This window comes from Pecten maximus, chromosome 5, assembly GCF_902652985.1.
Source record: "Pecten maximus chromosome 5, xPecMax1.1, whole genome shotgun sequence".
Taxonomy (NCBI): Eukaryota; Metazoa; Mollusca; class Bivalvia; order Pectinida; family Pectinidae; genus Pecten; species Pecten maximus.
The window spans coordinates 2100191-2121440 of NC_047019.1; the positions used below are offsets into that span (position 1 = coordinate 2100191).

General features: G+C 38.8%; 1 protein-coding gene across 10 annotated transcripts in view; it reads right to left on the reverse strand.

The window, feature by feature from the left end:
• Positions 1–20954, reverse strand: part of LOC117326828 (cyclin-dependent kinase 8-like) — a 29673-nt gene extending 8719 nt beyond the window's left edge. For 3 of the 10 annotated variants that reach the window (XM_033883584.1, XM_033883583.1, XM_033883582.1), the window contains exons 1-12: positions 20778–20954; positions 16791–16866; positions 16405–16515; positions 15769–15909; positions 15287–15476; positions 13590–13733; positions 13029–13098; positions 12498–12570; positions 11370–11467; positions 9168–9267; positions 8776–8886; positions 6342–6371 (exon numbers count right to left, since the gene is read on the reverse strand). In XM_033883584.1, coding sequence (XP_033739475.1) covers positions 6342–6371; positions 8776–8886; positions 9168–9267; positions 11370–11467; positions 12498–12570; positions 13029–13098; positions 13590–13733; positions 15287–15476; positions 15769–15909; positions 16405–16515; positions 16791–16866; positions 20778–20917 — 1284 coding nt within the window. In that variant the 5' untranslated portion in view covers positions 20918–20954. The remainder of the gene's footprint in view (positions 1–6341; positions 6372–8775; positions 8887–9167; positions 9268–11369; positions 11468–12497; positions 12571–13028; positions 13099–13589; positions 13734–15286; positions 15477–15768; positions 15910–16404; positions 16516–16790; positions 16867–20777) is intronic. The other 7 variants (XM_033883592.1, XM_033883591.1, XM_033883590.1 and 4 more) reach the window with 3 other exon arrangements.
• Positions 20955–21250: the final 296 nt, after the last annotated feature.

Below are 21250 nucleotides of genomic sequence, written 5' to 3' on the forward strand. Positions count from 1 at the left end.
GTAAGGGATGGGAGGTTGTAACAGGGTAAGGGATGGGAGGTTGTAACAGGGTAAGGGATGGGAGATTGTAACAGGGGTAAGGGATGGGAGGTTGTAACAAGGTAAGGGATGGGAGGTTGTAACAGGGTAAGGGATGGGAGATTGTAACAGGGAAAGGGATGGGAGGTTGTAACAGGAAAAGGGATAAGAGGTTGTAACAGGGAAAGGGATGGGAGATTGTAACAGGGAAAGGGATGGGAGGTTGTAACAGGAAAAGGGATAAGAGGTTGTAACAGGGAAAGGGATGGGAGATTGTAACAGGGAAAGGGATGGGAGGTTGTAACAGGAAAAGGGATAAGAGGTTGTAACAGGGAAATGGATGGGAGATTGTAACAGGGAAAGGGATGGGAGGTTGTAACAGGAAAAGGGATAAGAGGTTGTAACAGGGAAAGGGAAGGGAGGTTGTAACAGGGAAAGGGATGGGAGGTTGTAACAGGGAAAGGGATGGGAGATTGTAACAGGGTAAGGGATGGGAGATTGTAACAGGAAAAGGGATAAGAGGTTGTAACAGGGAAAGGGATGGGAGATTGTAACAGGGAAAGGGATGGGAGGTTGTTACAGGAAAAGGGATAAGAGGTTGTAACAGGGAAAGGGAAGGGAGGTTGTAACAGGGAAAGGGATGGGAGGTTGTAACAGGGAAAGGGATGGGAGATTGTAACAGGGTAAGGGATGGGAGATTGTAACAGGAAAAGGGATAAGAGGTTGTAACAGGGAAAGGGATGGGAGATTGTAACAGGGAAAGGGATGGGAGGTTGTAACAGGGTAAGGGATGGGAGATTGTAACAGGGAAAGGGATGGGAGATTGTAACAGGGAAAGGGATGAGAGGTTGTAACAGGGTAAGGGATGGGAGGTTGTAACAGGGAAAGGGATGGGAGATTGTAACAGGGTAAGGGATGTGAGATTGTAACAGGAAAAGGGATAAGAGGTTGTAACAGGGAAAGGGATGGGAGATTGTAACAGGGAAAGGGATGGGAGGTTGTTACAGGAAAAGGGATAAGAGGTTGTAACAGGGAAAGGGAAGGGAGATTTTAACAGGGAAAGGGATGGGAGGTTGTAACAGGGTAAGGGATGGGAGGTTGTAACAGGGTAAGGGATGGGAGATTGTAACAGGGAAAGGGATGGGAGATTGTAACAGGGAAAGGGATGAGAGGTTGTAACAGGGTAAGGGATGGGAGGTTGTAACAGGGAAGGGAAGGGAGGTTGTAACAGGGTAAGGGACAGGAGATTGTAACAGGGAAAGGGATGGGAGGTTGTAACAGGGAAAGGGATGGGAGATTGTAACAGGGTAAGGGATGGGAGGTTGTAACAGGGAAAGGGATTGGAGATTGTAACAGGGAAAGGGATGGGAGGTTGTAACAGGGAAAGGGATGGGAGGTTGTAACAGGGAAAGGGATGGGAGGTTGTAACAGGGAAAGGGATGGGAGGTTGTAACAGGGAAAGGGATGGGAGATTGTAACAGGGTAAGGGATGGGAGGTTGTAACAGGGAAAGGGATGGGAGATTGTAACAGGGAAAGGGATGGGAGATTGTAACAGGGTAAGGGATGGGAGATTGTAACAGGGTAAGGGATGGGAGGTTGTAACAGGGAAAGGGAGAGACAGTAAAAGAAAGTAAGGGAATGAAGGAGAGGATATCATTTGATGTTTGGATGGTAGAAGGGAATGGGATGACAAGGATGGGAATGGTTGTAAGAAAAGGAAGGGATATTGTTAATGGAAGGGAAGAAAGGAGGAGATATCAATAGTGGAAGGATCAATTTGGATAGCAGAGGGGGATTAGATGACAGGGGGGAGGGATGGTAGAAGGGGAAGTAGGACAGATTGGTAGTAAAAGGTTTGAATCATTTAAGCTGTGATCATTTAAGGACAGCTTCCTATAAGAACATGTACAAAAAGCATGCATGTGATGTGTGTGTGTTTTGGGAGGCTGCAGTCCCCTTGTGATAGTGTGATACGGATGCCAACTTTATTAGTGCTACTTCACAAAAGCATACTGCCAAAGACACTCAGGTCACCCAACCTGGTCACATTATGCTTACAAAGGGCAAACCAGTCATCCCACTCCCAAAAATGCTGAGCACCAAGCTATGGTAGTATATCTCTGCCATGGAACAGAACCCAAAGCTTTCCTCACATGGCAGAATGCTCATCAACTAAAGGCCAAAAGTAAAGGTAGTGCCAAAAGAGACATTAGGAAGAAAACTATTATATTATTTAGTGACATTGTACAAACCATTAAATAAAAGCATCAGGTACCATTCTGATGCCCTACATACATGTATGGCCAGACACTTTCTCTGATGAGTGATGTAGAGGTCTGAATGGAATCAGTCCAACAAAATTCTAGATGTTTTGCAGAAACAAAGTTTTCATTTATAGTAAGTGACCTTGACCTTTGACCTCAGGACCAGAAAAGCAAGAAATTTTAATAAGGATGCAATCAATGAAGTCCGAGATAAATAGGCACAACCCAACTTGATACCATATATTGTATACAATTAAACTGACTTCCTATTTATAGTATCAGTGACCTTGACCTTGACCCATTAAGCAATCACAAGGAAGCATATTTTTGTGAAGAAGCAATGCATGGAGGCTGTAAACAATTGATAAATAGGACAAATCAGCAGTGGGACAGTCTGACAGATTGCTGAGGTTGGTCCTATGTCCTTTCAGCTCCAGTTTGGAGTGGAAGGTGGGAGAGGATGATAAACACAAGTTGAAAAGAAAGCCATGAGGCTGGGAAGAATAGAGGAAGTGATTGGGTAGGATTCAATGGTCAGGAATAATACAGAGACAGGCAAAAAAGGATTAAGAGATGGAAAGGGATAGCAAAGGGTCCAGATAAAGGAGGGAAAGACCAGGACAGGATGAAGGAATTAGGATGGACAGAACAGAACAAGGTCCAATTGGTGAGTAATCTGGAGATCAAGAAAAAGGTAAACAAGGTCCAACTGGTGAGTAATCTGGAGATCAAGAGATAGTTAAACAAGGTCCAACTGGTGAGTAATCTGGAGATCAAGAGAAAGGTAAACAAGGTCCAATTGGTCAGTAATCTGGAGATCAAGAGAAAGGTAAACAAGGTCCAATTGGTGAGTAATCTGGAGATCAAAAGGTAAACAAGGTCCAATTGGTGAGTAATCTGGAGATCAAGAGACAGGTAAACAAGGTCCAATTGGTGAGTAATCTGGATATCAAGAGATAGGTAAACAAGGTCCAATTGGTGAGTAATCTGGGGATCAAAAGAAAGGTAAACAAGGTCCAATTGGTGAGTAATCTGGAGATCAAGAGATAGAGAAACAAGGTCCAATTGGTGAGTAATCTGGAGATCAAGAGAAAGGTAAACAAGGTCCAATTGGTCAGTAATCTGGAGATCAAGAGAAAGGTAAACAAGGTCCAATTGGTGAGTAATCTGGAGATCAAGAGATAGGTAAACAAGGTCCAATTGGTGAGTAATCTGGGGATCAAGAGATAGAGAAACAAGGTCCAATTGGTGAGTAATCTGGAGATCAAGAGAAAGGTAAACAAGGTCCAATTGGTGAGTAATCTGGAGATCAAGAGATAGGTAAACAAGGTCCAATTGGTGAGTAATCTGGAGATCAAGAGATAGAGAAACAAGGTCCAATTGGTGAGTAATCTGGAGATCAAGAGATAGAGAAACAAGGTCCAATTGGTGAGTAATCTGGAGATCAAGAGATAGAGAAACAAGGTCCAATTGGTGAGTAATCTGGGGATCAAGAGAAAGGTAAACAAGGTCCAATTGGTGAGTAATCTGGGGATCAAGAGAAAGGTAAACAAGGTCCAATTGGTGAGTAATCTGGAGATCAAGAGAAAGGTAAACAAGGTCCAATTGGTGAGTAATCTGGAGATCAAGAGAAAGGTAAACAAGGTCCAATTGGTGAGTAATCTGGAGATCAAGAGACAGGTAAACAAGAGGAAGATCATGAATAACTTGTGATTTGGAGGAGGATGTTATTTCTTAGGAGGTACTATGGGATGCAACAAACATTTCCCATGAACATAGCAGTCATCAAATAGAGGTTTGGACCACACATAACAGTCATCAAATGGAGGTTTGGACCATACATAACAGTCATCAAATGGAGGTTTGGACCACACATAACAGTCATCAAATGGAGGTTTGGACCATACATAACAGTCATCGAATAGAGGTTTGGACCACACATAACAGTCATCGAATAGAGGTTTGGACCACACATAACAGTCATCAAATGGAGGTTTGGACCACACATAACAGTCATCAAATGGAGGTTTGGACCACACATAACAGTCATCGAATAGTGGTTTGGACCATACATAACAGTCATCAAATAGAGGTTTGGACCATACATAACAGTCATCAAATAGAGGTTTGGACCACACATAACAGTTATCAAATAGAGGTTTGGACCACACATAACAGTCATCAAATAGAGGTTTGGACCATACATAACAGTCATCGAATAGAGGTTTGGACCATACATAACAGTCATCAAATAGAGGTTTGGACCACACATAACAGTCATCAAATGGAGGTTTGGACCACACATATCAGTCATCAAATGGAGGTTTGGACCATACATAACAGTCATCAAATAGAGGTTTGGACCATACATAACAGTCATCCAATAGAGGTTTGGACCACACATAACAGTCATCAAATGGAGGTTTGGACCACACATAACAGTCATCAAATAGAGGTTTGGACCATACATAAGTCATCAAATAGAGGTTTGGACCACACATAACAGTCATCAAATAGAGGTTTGGATCACACATAACAGTCATCAAATAGAGGTTTGGACCACACATAACAGTCATCAAATGGAGGTTTGGACCACACATAACAGTCATCAAATAGAGGTTTGGACCATACATAACAGTCATCGAATAGTGGTTTGGACCACACATAACAGTCATCAAATAGAGGTTTGGACCATACATAACAGTCATCAAATGGAGGTTTGGACCACACATAACAGTCATCAAATAGAGGTTTGGACCACACATAACAGTCATCAAATGGAGGTTTGGACCACACATAACAGTCATCAAATAGAGGTTTGGACCACACATAACAGTCATCAAATGGAGGTTTGGACCACACATAACAGTCATCAAATAGAGGTTTGGACCATACATAACAGTCATCAAATAGAGGTTTGGACCACACATAACAGTCATCAAATGGAGGTTTGGACCACACATAAGTCATCAAATAGAGGTTTGGACCACACATAACAGTCATCAAATAGAGGTTTGGACCACACATAACAGTCATCAAATAGAGGTTTGGACCACACATATCAGTCATCAAATGGAGGTTTGGACCACACATAACAGTCATCAAATGGAGGTTTGGACCATACATAACAGTCATCAAATAGAGGTTTGGACCATACATAACAGATATCAGATAGAGGTTTGGACCACACATAACAGTCATCAAATAGAGGTTTGGACCACACATAACAGTCATCAAATAGAGGTTTGGACCACACATAACAGTCCTCAAATGGAGGTTTGGACCACACATAACAGTCATCAAATAGAGGTTTGGACCATACATAACAGTCATCAAATGGAGGTTTGGACCACACATAACAGTCATTAACTCTCTGTCCATTTTAAATAATGAAATTATTTTTGATATGACAAATATGAAATGAAATTATTAGGACCTACAACCTTAGTAAATGACAATTTCACTTCTTACAATGTAACAGGCACTCCTAAAGAGAAATACAAAATCAAATTTGATTATCCTTGAATGCTTATCTTGAATATATGTGTCATGACACCTTGAACACAAAGATAATAAAAGTTTAAGATAACGGGGCTTACTACCAAATGGTTATTATAAATATATGATAAGGGAGCACAGACATGTAAGTAACATGATTCGTTTAAGTTTGAACAAGTCACATGATGAGTTAAGATTGAAAAAGTCACATGATCAGTTGAAATAAGAAAGGTAACATGACTTTTGTGCACAAATAATGATTTAGTTTGGGTGGTACCAAGAACATGTCAATCACTAGCTATTAGTACAATGTACAGAATTTCAGTAAAAATCATCTTATATCAGTAAAAATCATCTTAAATAATCGATAACATTAACCCAATACATCATCTTTCTCTGCAGTTTAATTAATTATAACTATTTCTATGCATTTTAAGGAGTGATGGATGTTGTGACATAAAGGGGAGGTTAGTAAGCCGTATTTATAGTAGTTTTAACTTGGCCTGTGGTAGAAATGCCGTGAGAATGTGACTGGGGACGTAAGAACCTTCCTGACTTACGGTGGGTTTGTATGTGTACCAGCTGCCGCCCTTGGAAAACAAAACATAATTTGCATATTAAACTCTTTTAAAATCAACATAAATTCTCTGAACTTTTTTTATAAATGAGGCTAATTACATAACTGAAAAAAATGTTTCGCCATTGGACACAACACTGTGAACATGGCATTGTGGAACTGAATGGTGATCTTATTCATCTTGGTGACATAGGAACAACCGTCCTGTGTCAACCTGAAGAGGCAATGGTGTTCACTAAAACAGTCAGTAAACAGATGGGCCTGATGTATTACACATAGAGGTCTCACAATGGATGTCTGACCCAGGTGCAAAAGAATTTACAACTGTGCCAAACTCATGTTAATTCCACAACTTATAAAACCGGAAATTTCCATCACCATCTTGTTTTTGGAGATTTCCACTCTGGTCAGGAAAAAAACAACAGTTATACAAATAAGTGGTAGTTATTTATCCATCACACATCAGAAGATGATTTAAATCAATAAAAGTCAGAGATAACATCAGGATTTAAATTCTTTACACATTATACTCTGTTAAAATAGGGGAGAGGGACATTTCTGGTGGAGTCGAGAGATTGGCAGCTGTGAAATCTTTTGAACAAATGCACAACAGTACAGGTACCAGGTAGTTCACATATTTTCCGCGTTTTAGAAATATTTTAAGTACATATGAATTTGTGAAAAACAATCTAGCATAAAATTACACCAAAACTGTTCTAATCATGAAGAACTTTGTAAAATTCAATGTATTGGTAATTTTAACAAAACAATATACCAGTACACTGTATATGAATAGTATGTATATATATATATATATATATATAATACATATTAAATACATTTTTTGAAGAAACTGATATGAAATATGTGACTGTGTACATTAAGTGTTTGCACGTGGAACGCATCCAAAGGTAGCACACTGACATGCATGATGGGCATGTGCCTTCAAAAGGTCAAAGGTCACAGCTTCAGTAGGCAGTGCCCAGGCGAGCAGACAGAATGAAGGGAAGCTACAATATGGTGTTATATATTAAATATGACATATATTAGGCTATATTTACATTGACGCATCTAATATTATACAACAAAAGCAAGAAAATTCAAAATCATTTATGCACTATTCAAGGAAGAAGATAGAAATGCTTCAAAATGTAACTATGTTAAATATATTTCATAACAGAAATCAATACCATGCCCACACAGCATTTGCTGAGATTGGGGTTCAGTGACTTAAAATCACTATCCTACTACCCTACTAGGGTACATGTAGCATTTATTTTTAAAATGTATGCTCTTAAAAATCTAAATAGTTTTTTCAATAACTGGGGGAGCAGTGTCAACTAATAATCTAAAAACATTATGATTATGGTGACATAATGGCATCACAATCATCATACCCAACAATTCATCAGCATCCACCTTACATTGCTGGGTTTCTATATCATGGTAATGTGGAGCAAGGTAAGAATGATGTTTCTTTGAGAAACAAAGATGCAGTTTCATTTTCAAACATTTCGTCTTCCTAAAGAAAAGCTTCCACGCAAAACTAGGAGATACAATGATATTAAAATTAATTGTTATGTACAAAATGTTGATATGCATGAAATAAATAGAGTTAAGTCTCATCAATTAATTCAATAAAATAAAACCATTTGTCTATTTCATGGATTTTTTCCAATCTAAACTGATCATCCTGAAATTTCATCAATTATACATATATTTAAGTAGGTATTTTTCTCTGATCATGATAATGAGATTTGACTCAGTAATGCCAATTCAGAATTTTACATATATATCAAATCTGGACACAGATATATTTCTTTTAGATAAAAAGGAGTAATATATATGCATGCTATACATGCAACTTATCATTGTCAAACAATCTGATTTTGCCAAACAATATTGTTCTCCACTTTTTTATTTTCCAGGAATATAGTACAATCTCTTAATCATAAACACAAAATCTATTAATAACAATTCAGAGAAAATACAAGATCATATCATAAGTGGGTTTTTTTTCAGAATGAACTAATTTGTTCAACAAGGAAAAATAATGAAATAAATAATATACATAAATATTTTAACACAATCCTATTTTACTTAAATGCATCTGTGTTTGATTTTTCTATCTTCTCAAGGTCAAATGGGATATGTACTGTATATGACCAGCACATCTCTAAAGACAGAGATTCAATGTAAGTCTGAAATAGTTTCTGGCAAAATATGACTGATTGACAATGGGTTTCTAATCACATCTGATGGTGCAGTATCTGCTATTCAGAGGTACAATTGACTATATAGTGGTTTAGAAGTATACTACAAAGCCGAGAGTCTGCATACAGGATAGTAGACACAGGCATGCATACAGCCGTTGTCTTCTCAACACTCAAGCATTGTACAGGCATGCTGTACAGTACCTGGAAATCGCTAGTTACCATAGAAGAACTTGTTGTAGTTGTCACCGGAGGCATGACCCTCACACGCTTAGCTGGCGGTTGGTTGTGTCCCGACGATTGATCTGCACCTCCCTAACCACGTAGACATGAAATTCATAAATAATTTCCCTTGAGAATCAGACAAATCATTAAACAATATCAACTTTCTTTACTCATTTCAATTTTTTCAGGTTGACAATTTTTTATTACTTGACATATTCCCAGGGTATTTTGCTGTAAGGAATAATTTCTAACCTTTTTGAGGAGAAATCAATCAACCAAAAAGTGTTGTCTTTCCTTTAAACATGACAGATATAAGGTCACCTTTTGATTGAGACACAATAAAGATTGTGTGATTTTAGAGGCTGACGTACCTTGTCCCCAACTTTACTGGCCCCTGTGTCTGCCTTGTCATCGTCGTCATCTGTCAGGAATTCACGTTTGGGGTATGGGATCACCTTGCCTTCAAAAACACTGGAAAAGCAACAGAAAGCTATGAAATTGTAAACATATTCATATTTTAGCAGTTAACTCAATTTATCAATTTTTGCACAAAAAATAAATATGTTTTGAGTAAAATCTAAATGGCCATTCAGTCTTAGAACGTCAATGTGGCGCAGCAGTATAAGCTGTGGGTATTTCTGGCTAGGCGTAAAGCTGTTTTCCTTCGTCAATTGTGTTACTATGTTATATATAAAATAATTAGCACAATGTACCATATGTGATGTTAATGTGCATGTTTTATCCAACATCATCATTTTAGGCCTGAATAACTATCTGTGTGAAAGGAGAATATTCTTTTTTTTCAGAGACCCAACCAGCTGTCAATTATTTAAACAATTTTTTAGCGTCAATGAATTCGAAATTGTGGCTTTACTCTAACCACCCATTAGATTTTAAATCAAATGCCTCCCATCCCACCATTCTTTCTCTTGGTTTTCTGGCGAGATCAAATCAAGTAAGATCAACACAAATACACCATCAATAAGATTTTTTTCCCTGACAAATATCATTCTTTAAGTATAAATAATTGTATTTCTTATACATATGTACCAAGAGCTGTAGTAGATGCCCTCATCCCTCCACACCCGACCATCTCCCCCACATCCAGACTGTAGTAGATGCCCTCATCCCTCCACACCCGGCCATCTCCCCACATCCAGACTGTAGTAGATGCCCTCCACACCCACCCATCTCTCCCACATCAACACTGTAGTAGATGCCCTCCACACCCACCCATCTCCCCCACATCCAGACTGTAGTAGATGCCCTCCACACCCACCCATCTCCCCCACATCCAGACTGTAGTAGATGCCCTCCACACCCACCCATCTCCCCCACATCCAGACTGTAGTAGATGCCCTCATCCCTCCACACCCACCCATCTCCCCCACATCCAGACTGTAGTAGATGCCCTCCACACCCACCCATCTCCCCCACATCCAGACTGTAATAGATGCCCTCCACACCCACCCATCTCCCCCACATCCAGACTGTAGTAGATGCCCTCATCCCTCCACATCCACCCATCTCCCCCACATCCAGACTGTATTAGATGCCCTCCACACCCACCCATTCCCCCACATCCAGACTGTAGTAGATGCCCTCCACACCCACCCATCTCCCCCACATCCAGACTGTAATAGATGCCCTCCACACCCACCCATCTCCCCCACTTCCAGACTGTAGTAGATGCCCTCCATACCCACCCATCTCCCCCACATCAACACTGTAGTAGATGCCCTCCACATCCACCCATCTCCCCCACATCCAGACTGTAGTAGATGCCCTCCACACCCACCCATCTCCCCCACATCCAGACTGTAGTAGATGACCTCCACACCCACCCATCTCCCCCACATCCAGACTGTAGTAGATGCCCTCCACACCCACCCATCTCCCCCACATCCAGACTGTAGTAGATGCCCTCCACCCACCCATCTCCCCCACATCCAGACTGTAGTAGATGCCCTCCACACCCACCCATCTCCCCCACATCCAGACTGTAGTAGATGCCCTCCACACCCACCCACCTCCCCCACATCCAGACTGTAGTAGATGCCCTCCACACCCACCCATCTCCCCCACATCCAGACTGTAGTAGATGCCCTCATCCCTCCACACCCACCCATCTCCCCCACATCCAGACTGTAGTAGATGCCCTCCACACCCACCCATCTCCCCCACATCCAGACTGTAGTAGATGCCCTCCACACCCACCCACCTCCCCCACATCCAGACTGTAGTAGATGCCCTCCACACCCACCCATCTCGCCCACATCCAGACTGTAGTAGATGCCCTCCACACCCACCCACCTCCCCCACATCCAGACTGTAGTAGATGCCCTCCACACCCACCCACCTCCCCCACATCAACACTGTAGTAGATGCCCTCCACACCCACCCATCTCCCCCACATCCAGACTGTAGTAGATGCCCTCCACACCCACCCATCTCGCCCACATCCAGACTGTAGTAGATGCCCTCCACACCCACCCATCTCGCCCACATCCAGACTGTAGTAGATGCCCTCCACACCCACCCATCTCGCCCACATCCAGACCAACACTACATACTCCTGTGATGGTAGAGGATCCTCCATGAAGTATGGATCCTTCATTGCCTGTTCTGATGTTATCCTCTTTGTTGGATCCATTGTTAGCAGCTTCTGTAACTGTAATGGCAAAACAGTTAGAAACTTGTAAATTTATAAGTACAGACTGAGATTTAACACTGATTACTTTTCTGCATCAAAATCTACCTACTTTTGATTCAAATTAAGTTTAAAAGTGTAAAGATTTTTTTTTTCATTTTGACAGCAAAGCATTGATATTTTATCCAAGTAGAACTTTCATGCAAAATCCTAAATCCTATCACCATTACATCCTATCACCATTACATCCTATCACCGTTACATCCTATCACCATTACATCCTATCACCGTTACATCCTACCACTGTTACACCCTATCACCATTACATCCTATCACCGTTACATCCTATCACCATTACATCTTACCACCATTACATCCTATCACCATTACATCCTATCACCGTTACATCCTATCACCATCATTACATCCTACCACCATTACACCCTATCACCATTACACCCTATCACCATTACATCCTATCACCATTACATCCTATCACCATTACATCCTATCACCATTACATCCTATCACCATTACATCCTATCACCATTACATCCTATCACCATTACACCCCATCACCATTACATCCTACCACCATTACATCTTATCACCATTACATCCTGAACTCATTGGTATTTTCACCAAATGGAGCTTTGGATGTTCACCATTAAAAAGCATCTGATGAATGCTGAAAAAAACATGAGATCCCAGAGGGATCTTGGTGCCCTCATTGAATGATCTTAAGTTCTATGCCAGACTGATCTTCTCTCTACGTCTTTATAATCTGATAACAAGAACAAGTGGAAGGTACATGTGAAGTCTGAGAAACATCCCCAAGTTCTTTTCAAGAAATAGTGATAACAAACATGCATTCTCAAAACCCAAGATGGCCGCCAGTCTGCCATGTTGTTTTTCTGATCAAAAAATCAAAACTGAAAGAGTAACTAGATACCAAGGGGAACCTACATATGATGTTTGAGAAAAGCTCTGCTCATGGGCTCCATAAAATCACCGAGCAAAATGAGTTAAATCTTCTCAGTTAAAAACTTACCAAGTGGAATTGTTTACTGTCAGGCTTCACCTTGTGTTTCTCCATGTACTTCACTAATGTACAGTTCACATATCTAAAACACATAGAAACGAAACCTTATATAGACACAGGTGACAGAAAACTTCTATTTGTTTTATTTTGTACAGAACTTCTACCAGTTAGCATCAAGGTTTCTTGTTTTTTTCTAATTGACATTACAACAAATCCGAAATTTTAAAATCTTTTTTTACTTTTTATTTTTAAAGACTTTTAGATGTGCAATATTTTGTTGTAAAACTGTTAAGCAGTAGTGCTTCAGACAAACTTTAATGTGAATCAATAGATAAAAACAATGATCCCACATCGTTTTTACAACAAATGAAACATGAACTGTATTAAATGCACAATACAGCAATTCTAGTAAACTTCAGAAAATATTACTTGTTTATAACAACAAGAAAAAACAATGCCTGGTTAGACAATAAGGGAAAACAATGCCTGGTAAACAATAAGGGAAAATAATGCCTGTTTATAACAAAAAGAGAAACTTACATAGATCTTTTGAAATCCTTCATTAGTGTTTGGTGTTCTGGCATCTTTCTGATGTCTTCCCAGTCTTTCTCTGAAATTACACAATTAGGAGAGCATCCCTACAATATCTATACCAAATCAGAATGACAGAAAAATCAAGACCAGTTAATCGGCACCCTTAAAATTAGAGAAATTTCATCGTCCGAATCTCCTTCCATAACAGTAAAAACAGCTTGTCAATGGGAGATAATTACATTACTGGAGAGATACTTGTGGTCACCCTGAAAATCTGCATACTCCAAAACATGCCTAATGTCAAACCTAATTCAGAATTCTGTGTAGTTTTCACAGGTGATTTTCAAAACTGTGAGACTGAAAAATTGTATGATTTTGGTAGAAATAGGTCCATAAATATTCAAACTAGCTGGTGAAAGTTCATCAATCATAAATAAGCTGTAAGCTTTTAACACTTTCTCAAAATCACAATTTATGGAAGAAAGAGTCAAGTCCTTAAGTGCCATCCCAGTACTGGCTAACGAGTGAACAGACCATATTAGAGAAATTATCTGCTGTTATACATACCGAGAGGAAAGCCCATGACATTAAATATCCGGTCTAGTTGATCGTGGTGATAGGGGTTACTTGTTTTTATATCTTCTTGTCTACAGTGGAATATTGGTTCATACGTCAACAGTTCGGCAAATATACAACCAATGGCCCATATATCTGTAAACAAAACAGGTCAACAGTTCAACATAGCTCAAGTCAGATGTTTGAAATAATAACAGAATAATTCATTATAAATCCTTAATTTAAATGTTGCCAAAAATCAACATGCTGACAGAGGAATGGAGCTTAACATATATAACCTCTAACCAAACTGAAGGTTTTATGGATAGTTTAACTGACTGACAAACAGGTTTTATGGATAGTTTAGCTGACTGACAAACAGGTGTTATGGATAGTTTAGCTGACTGACAAAAAACAGGTTTTATGGATAGTTTAGCTGACTGGCAAACAGGTTTTATGGATAGTTTAACTGACTGGCAAACAGGTGTTATGGATAGTTTAGCTGACAGACAAACAGGTTTTATGGATAGTTTAGCTGACTGACAAAAAACAGGTTTTATGGATAGTTTAGCTGACTGGCAAACAGGTTTTATGGATAGTTTAACTGACTGGCAAACAGGTGTTATGGATAGTTTAACTGACTGACAAACAGGTTTTATGGATAGTTTAGCTGACTGACAAACAGGTTTTATGGATAGTTTAACTGACTGACAAACAGGTGTTATGGATAGTTTAGCTGACTGACAAACAGGTGTTATGGATAGTTTAACTGACTGACAAACAGGTGTCATGGATAGTTTAGCTGACTGACAAACAGGTTTTATGGATAGTTTAGCTGACTGACAAACAGGTTTTATGGATAGTTTAACTGACTGACAAACAGGTGTTATGGATAGTTTAGCTGACTGACAAACAGGTGTTATGGATAGTTTAACTGACTGACAAACAGGTTTTATGGATAGTTTAGCTGACTGACAAACAGGTGTCATGGATAGTTTAACTGACTGACAAACAGGTGTTATGGATAGTTTACCAATCACTTTGTATAAACATTCTTACCAATCACTTTGTATACACATTCTTACCAATCACTTTGTATACACATTCTTACCCATCACTTTGTATAAACATTCTCACCAATCACTTTGTATAAATATTCTCACCAATCACTTTGTATAAACATTCTCTCCAATCACTTTGTATACACATTCTTACCAATCACTTTGTATAAACATTCTCACCTATCACTTTGTATACACATTCTTACCAATCACTTTGTATACACAATCTTACCCATCACTTTGTATACACATTCTCACCAATCACTTTGTATACACATTCTTACCCATCACTTTGTATAAACATTCTCACCAATCACTTTGTATACACAATCTTACCAATCACTTTATATACACATTCTTACCAATCACTTTGTATAAACATTCTCACCAATCACTTTGTATACACATTCTCACCAATCACTTTGTATACACATTCTCACCAATCACTTTGTATACACATTCTTACCCATCACTTTGTATACACATTCTTACCCACCACTTTGTATACACATTCTCACCAATCACTTTGTATAAACATTCTTACCCATCACTTTGTATAAACATTCTTACCCATCACTTTGTATAAACAATCTTACCAATCACTTTGTATACACATTCTTACAAATCATTTTGTATAAACATTTTTACCAATAGCTTTTGTATAATGTCTAGCACCAAGGAGAAGTTCTGGAGCTCTGTACCAAAAGGTCACAACCACTGGGTCAAGGTCAGCAAGGGGCTTCAAAGGAGAGTTAAACAACCTGGCAAATCCCATGTCTGCAATCTTGACTCTTCCTCGCTCTACTCCCTCACCCATCACAAGGATGTTTGCTGGTTTCTGAAATTTGACATTTGAATCTTTTAATGCATAGCCTCATTTCAGTCTCAAATAATCTACGTGTAAAAACAAAGAAGTAAACACTGCTTATATTAGCTCAACACTGGGTCAATCAAGCATAAAACATTGGTCAGATCACGACCTCTAAAACAGGCAATGTGTTCAGTACTCTTACAAACATCATCACCAAAAGTTCAACTGATGTAGCACTTATAATTACTTCAATACTGATCATAATTTTCTTCTTCAGCAGAAGCAGTAGATATAAACTAGAAGGTGGAAATAAACTCACCAGATCTCTATGGAGCACCCAGTTAGCATGTAAATAGTGAATTCCATCAAGGATCTGGAACAAAAGGGACTTGACCATGTTCCTCGGGACATCCACTGGTTTCTTGTTGGCCTTTGCTGACCGGTGGAACTTGATTATATGCTGAAATAGAATCAGTTTTGAGTGTAACATCAAAGTGCATAAAATGAAATATGCAGCTAAATCATTTTAACATCCTTTCCAACTATGTAGGATAACCATGCCACCTAGCGTCAACCTTTAGAGTAAACAAGATGGACAGTGGCCATTTAAAGCTCTCAGTAAGCATATTTAGAGTTGTGTGTTAAGAAGTTTAGATATTGTAACATATGTTGTAGAGTATAACATAGCAAATGTTGTGACTTTGTACATGTAAAACAAACCAATAATACTGACTCACAGATCATGTTTACCTCGAGGATATAGACTCATCCGAAGGTCATGTTTATATCGAGAATATGGACTCACCCAAAGGTCATGTTTATCTTGAAGAAATTGACTCACCCAAAGGTCATGTTTACCTTGAGAATATGGACTCACCCAAAGGTCATATTTATCTTGAGAATATGGACTCACCCAAAGGTCATATTTACCTCGAGCTAGGATATATAGACTCACCCAAAGGTCATGTTCAGCGTAGTCAAACAAGAGCCAGACTTTTCTGTCGAGGTGAGAGAGGAACACCTTCTGTAGACTGATCACATTTGGATGTCGTAGTTCTCGTAGGAGCTATTACAAACAAAAGGACACATTACAATAGAAAAAGAGTTGGTGATTTTTTTCTTTTTTCACTTTTGGAATTAGGCTGTTTTACACCAAAAAAACAATCTGAGACTTCAAAGCTGAGAGAAATCTTTAACTGGCTTGATTGAAAACGACACAATTACACAAAACGAGCAAAGCTTCCATTGCCTGTACACTGTATTTCAAAAATAAAGAAGAGAACTACTAAAATTGTTGATTTTATTTTGAAAACTGTAGATGTTTATATGTGTACAACTTACTGCTATTTCCCGGCAGGCAGACATTGAGATCCCAGTACCTTCAATCTGTTTAAGAGCATACTCTCGTCCATCGTTGCTGTTATATAAACAAACAATCAAATAATTAATATTCTGAGCTTTAATTCATAACTAGCATGTGTACTATGTTCTAACCAAAGTAAAACTACCACAACTGAACATCAGAAAAAAATCATAACATGTCATGCGTGTGTCTGTGCCCTTACATGAAGATATATGCTTTCTTTAAATTCTTGTGGCGACACTACATCTTGCTATCTATTGCTTTTCTCATCAATGCTACACAGCTGGCTAATGAAGGGAATCAAAATCATTTCTGGCCAAATTAAGCTAGAAGATGACTCTATCCCTATAAGTATAAGATTTAAACAATTAAAACCCGCCATACTTCCTATTTCTAAAACAGAGATTTCCCAGAGTAGTTTCAACTTACCAATATTAATTAAAGTTCTTACTCTAACATTAACATTTACAAAACCTCTAATTCTGCAATAGCTGCCTCAGTATTACTGTTAGAGTTAATGACGTGGTGATCAATGACACCAAAATGTTATAGGAAAGCAAGTACAATACAGTGAACCAAAGACCCACTACTTCCCAGCCCTACACTCGTGTACACTTGATAATAGCCGGTATATAGATCAAACCCACTACTTCCCAGCACTACACTCATGTACACTTGATAATAGCCGGTATATAGATCAAACCCACTACTTCCCAGCACTACACTCATGTACACTTGATAATAGCCGGTATATAGATCAAACCCACTACTTCCCAGCCCTACACTCTGTGTACACTTGATAATAGCCGGTATATAGATCAAACCCACTACTTCCCAGCCCTACACTCTGTGTACACTTGATAATAGCCGGTATATAGATCAAACCCACTACTTCCCAGCCCTACACTCGTGTACACTTGATAATAGCCGGTATATAGATCAAACCCACTACTTCCCAGCCCTACACTCTGTGTACACTTGAGAATAGCCGGTATATAGATCAAACCCACTACTTCCCAGCCCTACATGTACACTCATGCACTAGAATCAAGCTATAGAGAAATTTGCTTGAGCACATTATTAGAAACATGAAGAAGGTAGTAATATTCTTACACTATAAACAAGTCAAACTTGACTTAGGAGATGGAAAGACTTTGATTGGAGCTAAAGCACATTTCTGAATTTTAACAAATTAGCCCATTGATGAATTGCAGCACCACAATCTTCTTTATATAGAAATAGTTTGTACAAAGTGCAATTAGCACAATATTCATAATTTAGCGTAATGCTTATATATAGTTATATAGTGGAAAGCGCTAAAATAAGATATTATCAAACGTTTACAGTATGTTTTAATTGCACATTATTGCTACTTTCCGTTCGTGTGTCCCAAGTCATGTCTTCTCTTAAAACAGACATCGAGATCAAGTGGATATCGTATATGTAGAGAGTCCCTTGATGAATTCATTTGTTTCTCGAATTAGTTCCATCGGACCATTAAGTTTACTGCCGACATCTCCAACAAGAAAAATACTTTTTGGACACCTGTTCAACACTCGTCAACAGATCTAGAGAAATACACACGGATTTATACAGTAAACCCACGACACTCACCAGTACCTTCGCCCGTCTAGTTGTCACCCATCCCAGACTACAAGGAGCATTCCATATTCCCAAAATCAGGCGTATTGTCTCCGACGATGATAACTTAAGACGTTGATATGTAGAGCTATATGATCCCATCTTCTCAATAGTATATGGAGCAGCCCTGATAGATCGTGAGATCGATAGAGTAAAATAATTGGACGGGGCAAGTACATTAGAATACAAAGCCAGAACAAAAACTGAAAGAGTACCTTGTGTGGTAACCTTTCATCCTGACATGCCCATGCCACCTTGTCAACAATTTTCCAGAAACACTGGCACATTGTGTTGTTGTCCAGCAAACTTGAGGTTATTTTCCCGGAACCCCCTATACTAGCTTATAATTACCGCAGACCAAAAAACATTAAAGATTTGGTAGTCAGTGGTAAGCTACCTTCACCCTCTCATGCTACTGCCACTGGCTGTTTCGAGACATGTACAGTAGCAGTTAGAGGTGTAAACTCTGTTTGTATATACAGTCAAACCTCGATGTTTCGAACTTCGTTGATTCGAATTTCTCGCTGTATCGAACTTCTTGCGTGGTCCCGAATTTTCTCACTATATAACACTACTAACAAACCTATGTATGATTCGAAGTTTTATAAATCGAAGTTTTCGATGTATCGAACTTTTTTCATGACCCGTTAGCTATGATATTATAGGTAATTGACATCTCATGATTCGAACAAAAAAATTACCTGTACGGACCACTTGACAGGTGTTTGTCGTGACCCCTGCGGCAAGATTTCACACCTCTCCCCCAAATGCCCTGACTGACAATAGGGATAACGATGGCGTGTGTTGTCACTCCCGATCATGGGGTTAATTAATAATCAGACCAAATTTGATAGAGAAAAGGTGTATTTAGAAGCCATGACATTTAATCACTCCGGTAAAATTTCAGTAGTCGATAAGCTTCGTCGCCATTGAAATCAGCGGTCGGTGAGTAAATTTTACGGAACTGTAAAACAAGCGGACCAATTTCAAACACAAACAATGTCTTCACTCATATTCAAAGTGTCACGTTTCAAACTTATACATAAATATCCAAGTAAATCAATCATTTGTCATTCAATCATGCATTCTCCAACCGATCGGCATTCCGTATACTATATGCACATAACGTAAACGCACGTGTCTTTAGCAGATAAACCTAACGACTTACGTAAGTGTGCAATGTACTTCTTATGCTTTATCTGTTAAACGCGATATAAATATTTTGTAACCGATACATAGTTTGTTTAATTAATAAAATGCCTAGGTATAATTAATGAAAAGTATTTTTATTTTGTTGTGTTTGAGGTATAAATTAACTAAACTTTTCGATGTGAGCCTGACATGTGGCAATCAACACTAAGACACTGAGGACATGTAATGTTAACAGATATGGTTATTATCAAGAAAACATGGATTTATTGTCAGCCATGAATAATTCGAAGTCCCGCTGTTTCGAAGTTTTTCTGTCAGTCCCTTGAACTTCGAAACATCGAATTTTGACTGTAATGTACTCACAGTACTAATTCATTCAATTGTGAGATCAACAGAACATATGGCATTCTCCAGTCGGTCTCCTACACATCAGCCAATGTAATATACCTTATTATGTGTACCAAGTGTAGCATGCAGTGTGAAGGGGAGACCAAAACACCACTCAATTTGAGGATAAACAACCACTGTTTGGATTGTGTCCCTTCCAGGATGACTCGCATTTTCCTATTTTCAGGAATGTTGTCAACCAGGAATGGATGGGTCCCCTTATTCCGTATTGGTCCAGTTTGTAAAGTAGTTCGGTTGCTAAAGGTCAGTAGACGTCAGAACCAAAAATTAGCCAGAGACGTTTATGGCTAGCTGAAGTACCACAACCCATGATGTAGTACATGTATATTTATGAACATCATATATAGAGGGTCTATATAGCTACTGTAAACTAATTTGTAGTATAAGCTTAGGCCTACATGATGTTCATAAATGGGAAACCAAATTTAATATTCCCTCTGTGCGAAATAAAATACGATGTAATTTGTTAGCAAATCCTTTCTACGGCCATTTTCATGTATACATTGTACATGGAGACAAACCTGCGTTTTGGAGGGCGTTTTGGATCGCTATATACAGATATATTATGGGCGCCGTGGGGTTAAAGTAACGATACAAACAGTACTTCAGTAGGCTATATCCGCCCACAGGGGCATGTCTAGTCATATATTAAAAAATAGCCAGAAATACCTGTTATTTTATAATATAAGACTAACGTTAATTAGTGGACATGCCCCTATGATCCGCCTAAAAATCAGCCAAATAGTAAACAACTATATACTTACTTAGATACAGTTCTGTCTTTCCTTTTAGCTTTATAGACATGTCCATATGTACCTCGACCAACTTTGCAACCTTCAAATTCAAATAAATCTTCTACTTTGGCTCGCTCCTGTGCCGTTTTTAGCTTGTATTCGTAATCCATTTTCTTCTCTCCTCTTCATTCTTTGTTAACCATGTACAGTGGACGCTTTATTTTCCAGCAAGTTCAAATCAAACACATAGATGACCGAGCAAATTATTTGGACTTTCTAAACGAAAAACCGGTCGGCTTAATATACATCCGGAAAGACACAAGAACCACAATGGACGGAAACTGAATAGAACTCTACAAATTAAAAATGGAGAGTTTTTATTTATTTATTAATTAATTTATTTATTTATTTATTTATTTATCTATCTATAAAGAAAGAACAGAAGCATTATTCTTCCATTTTGTGTCATGTTTCAACATGATACAATTCAGCCTACAATTTAA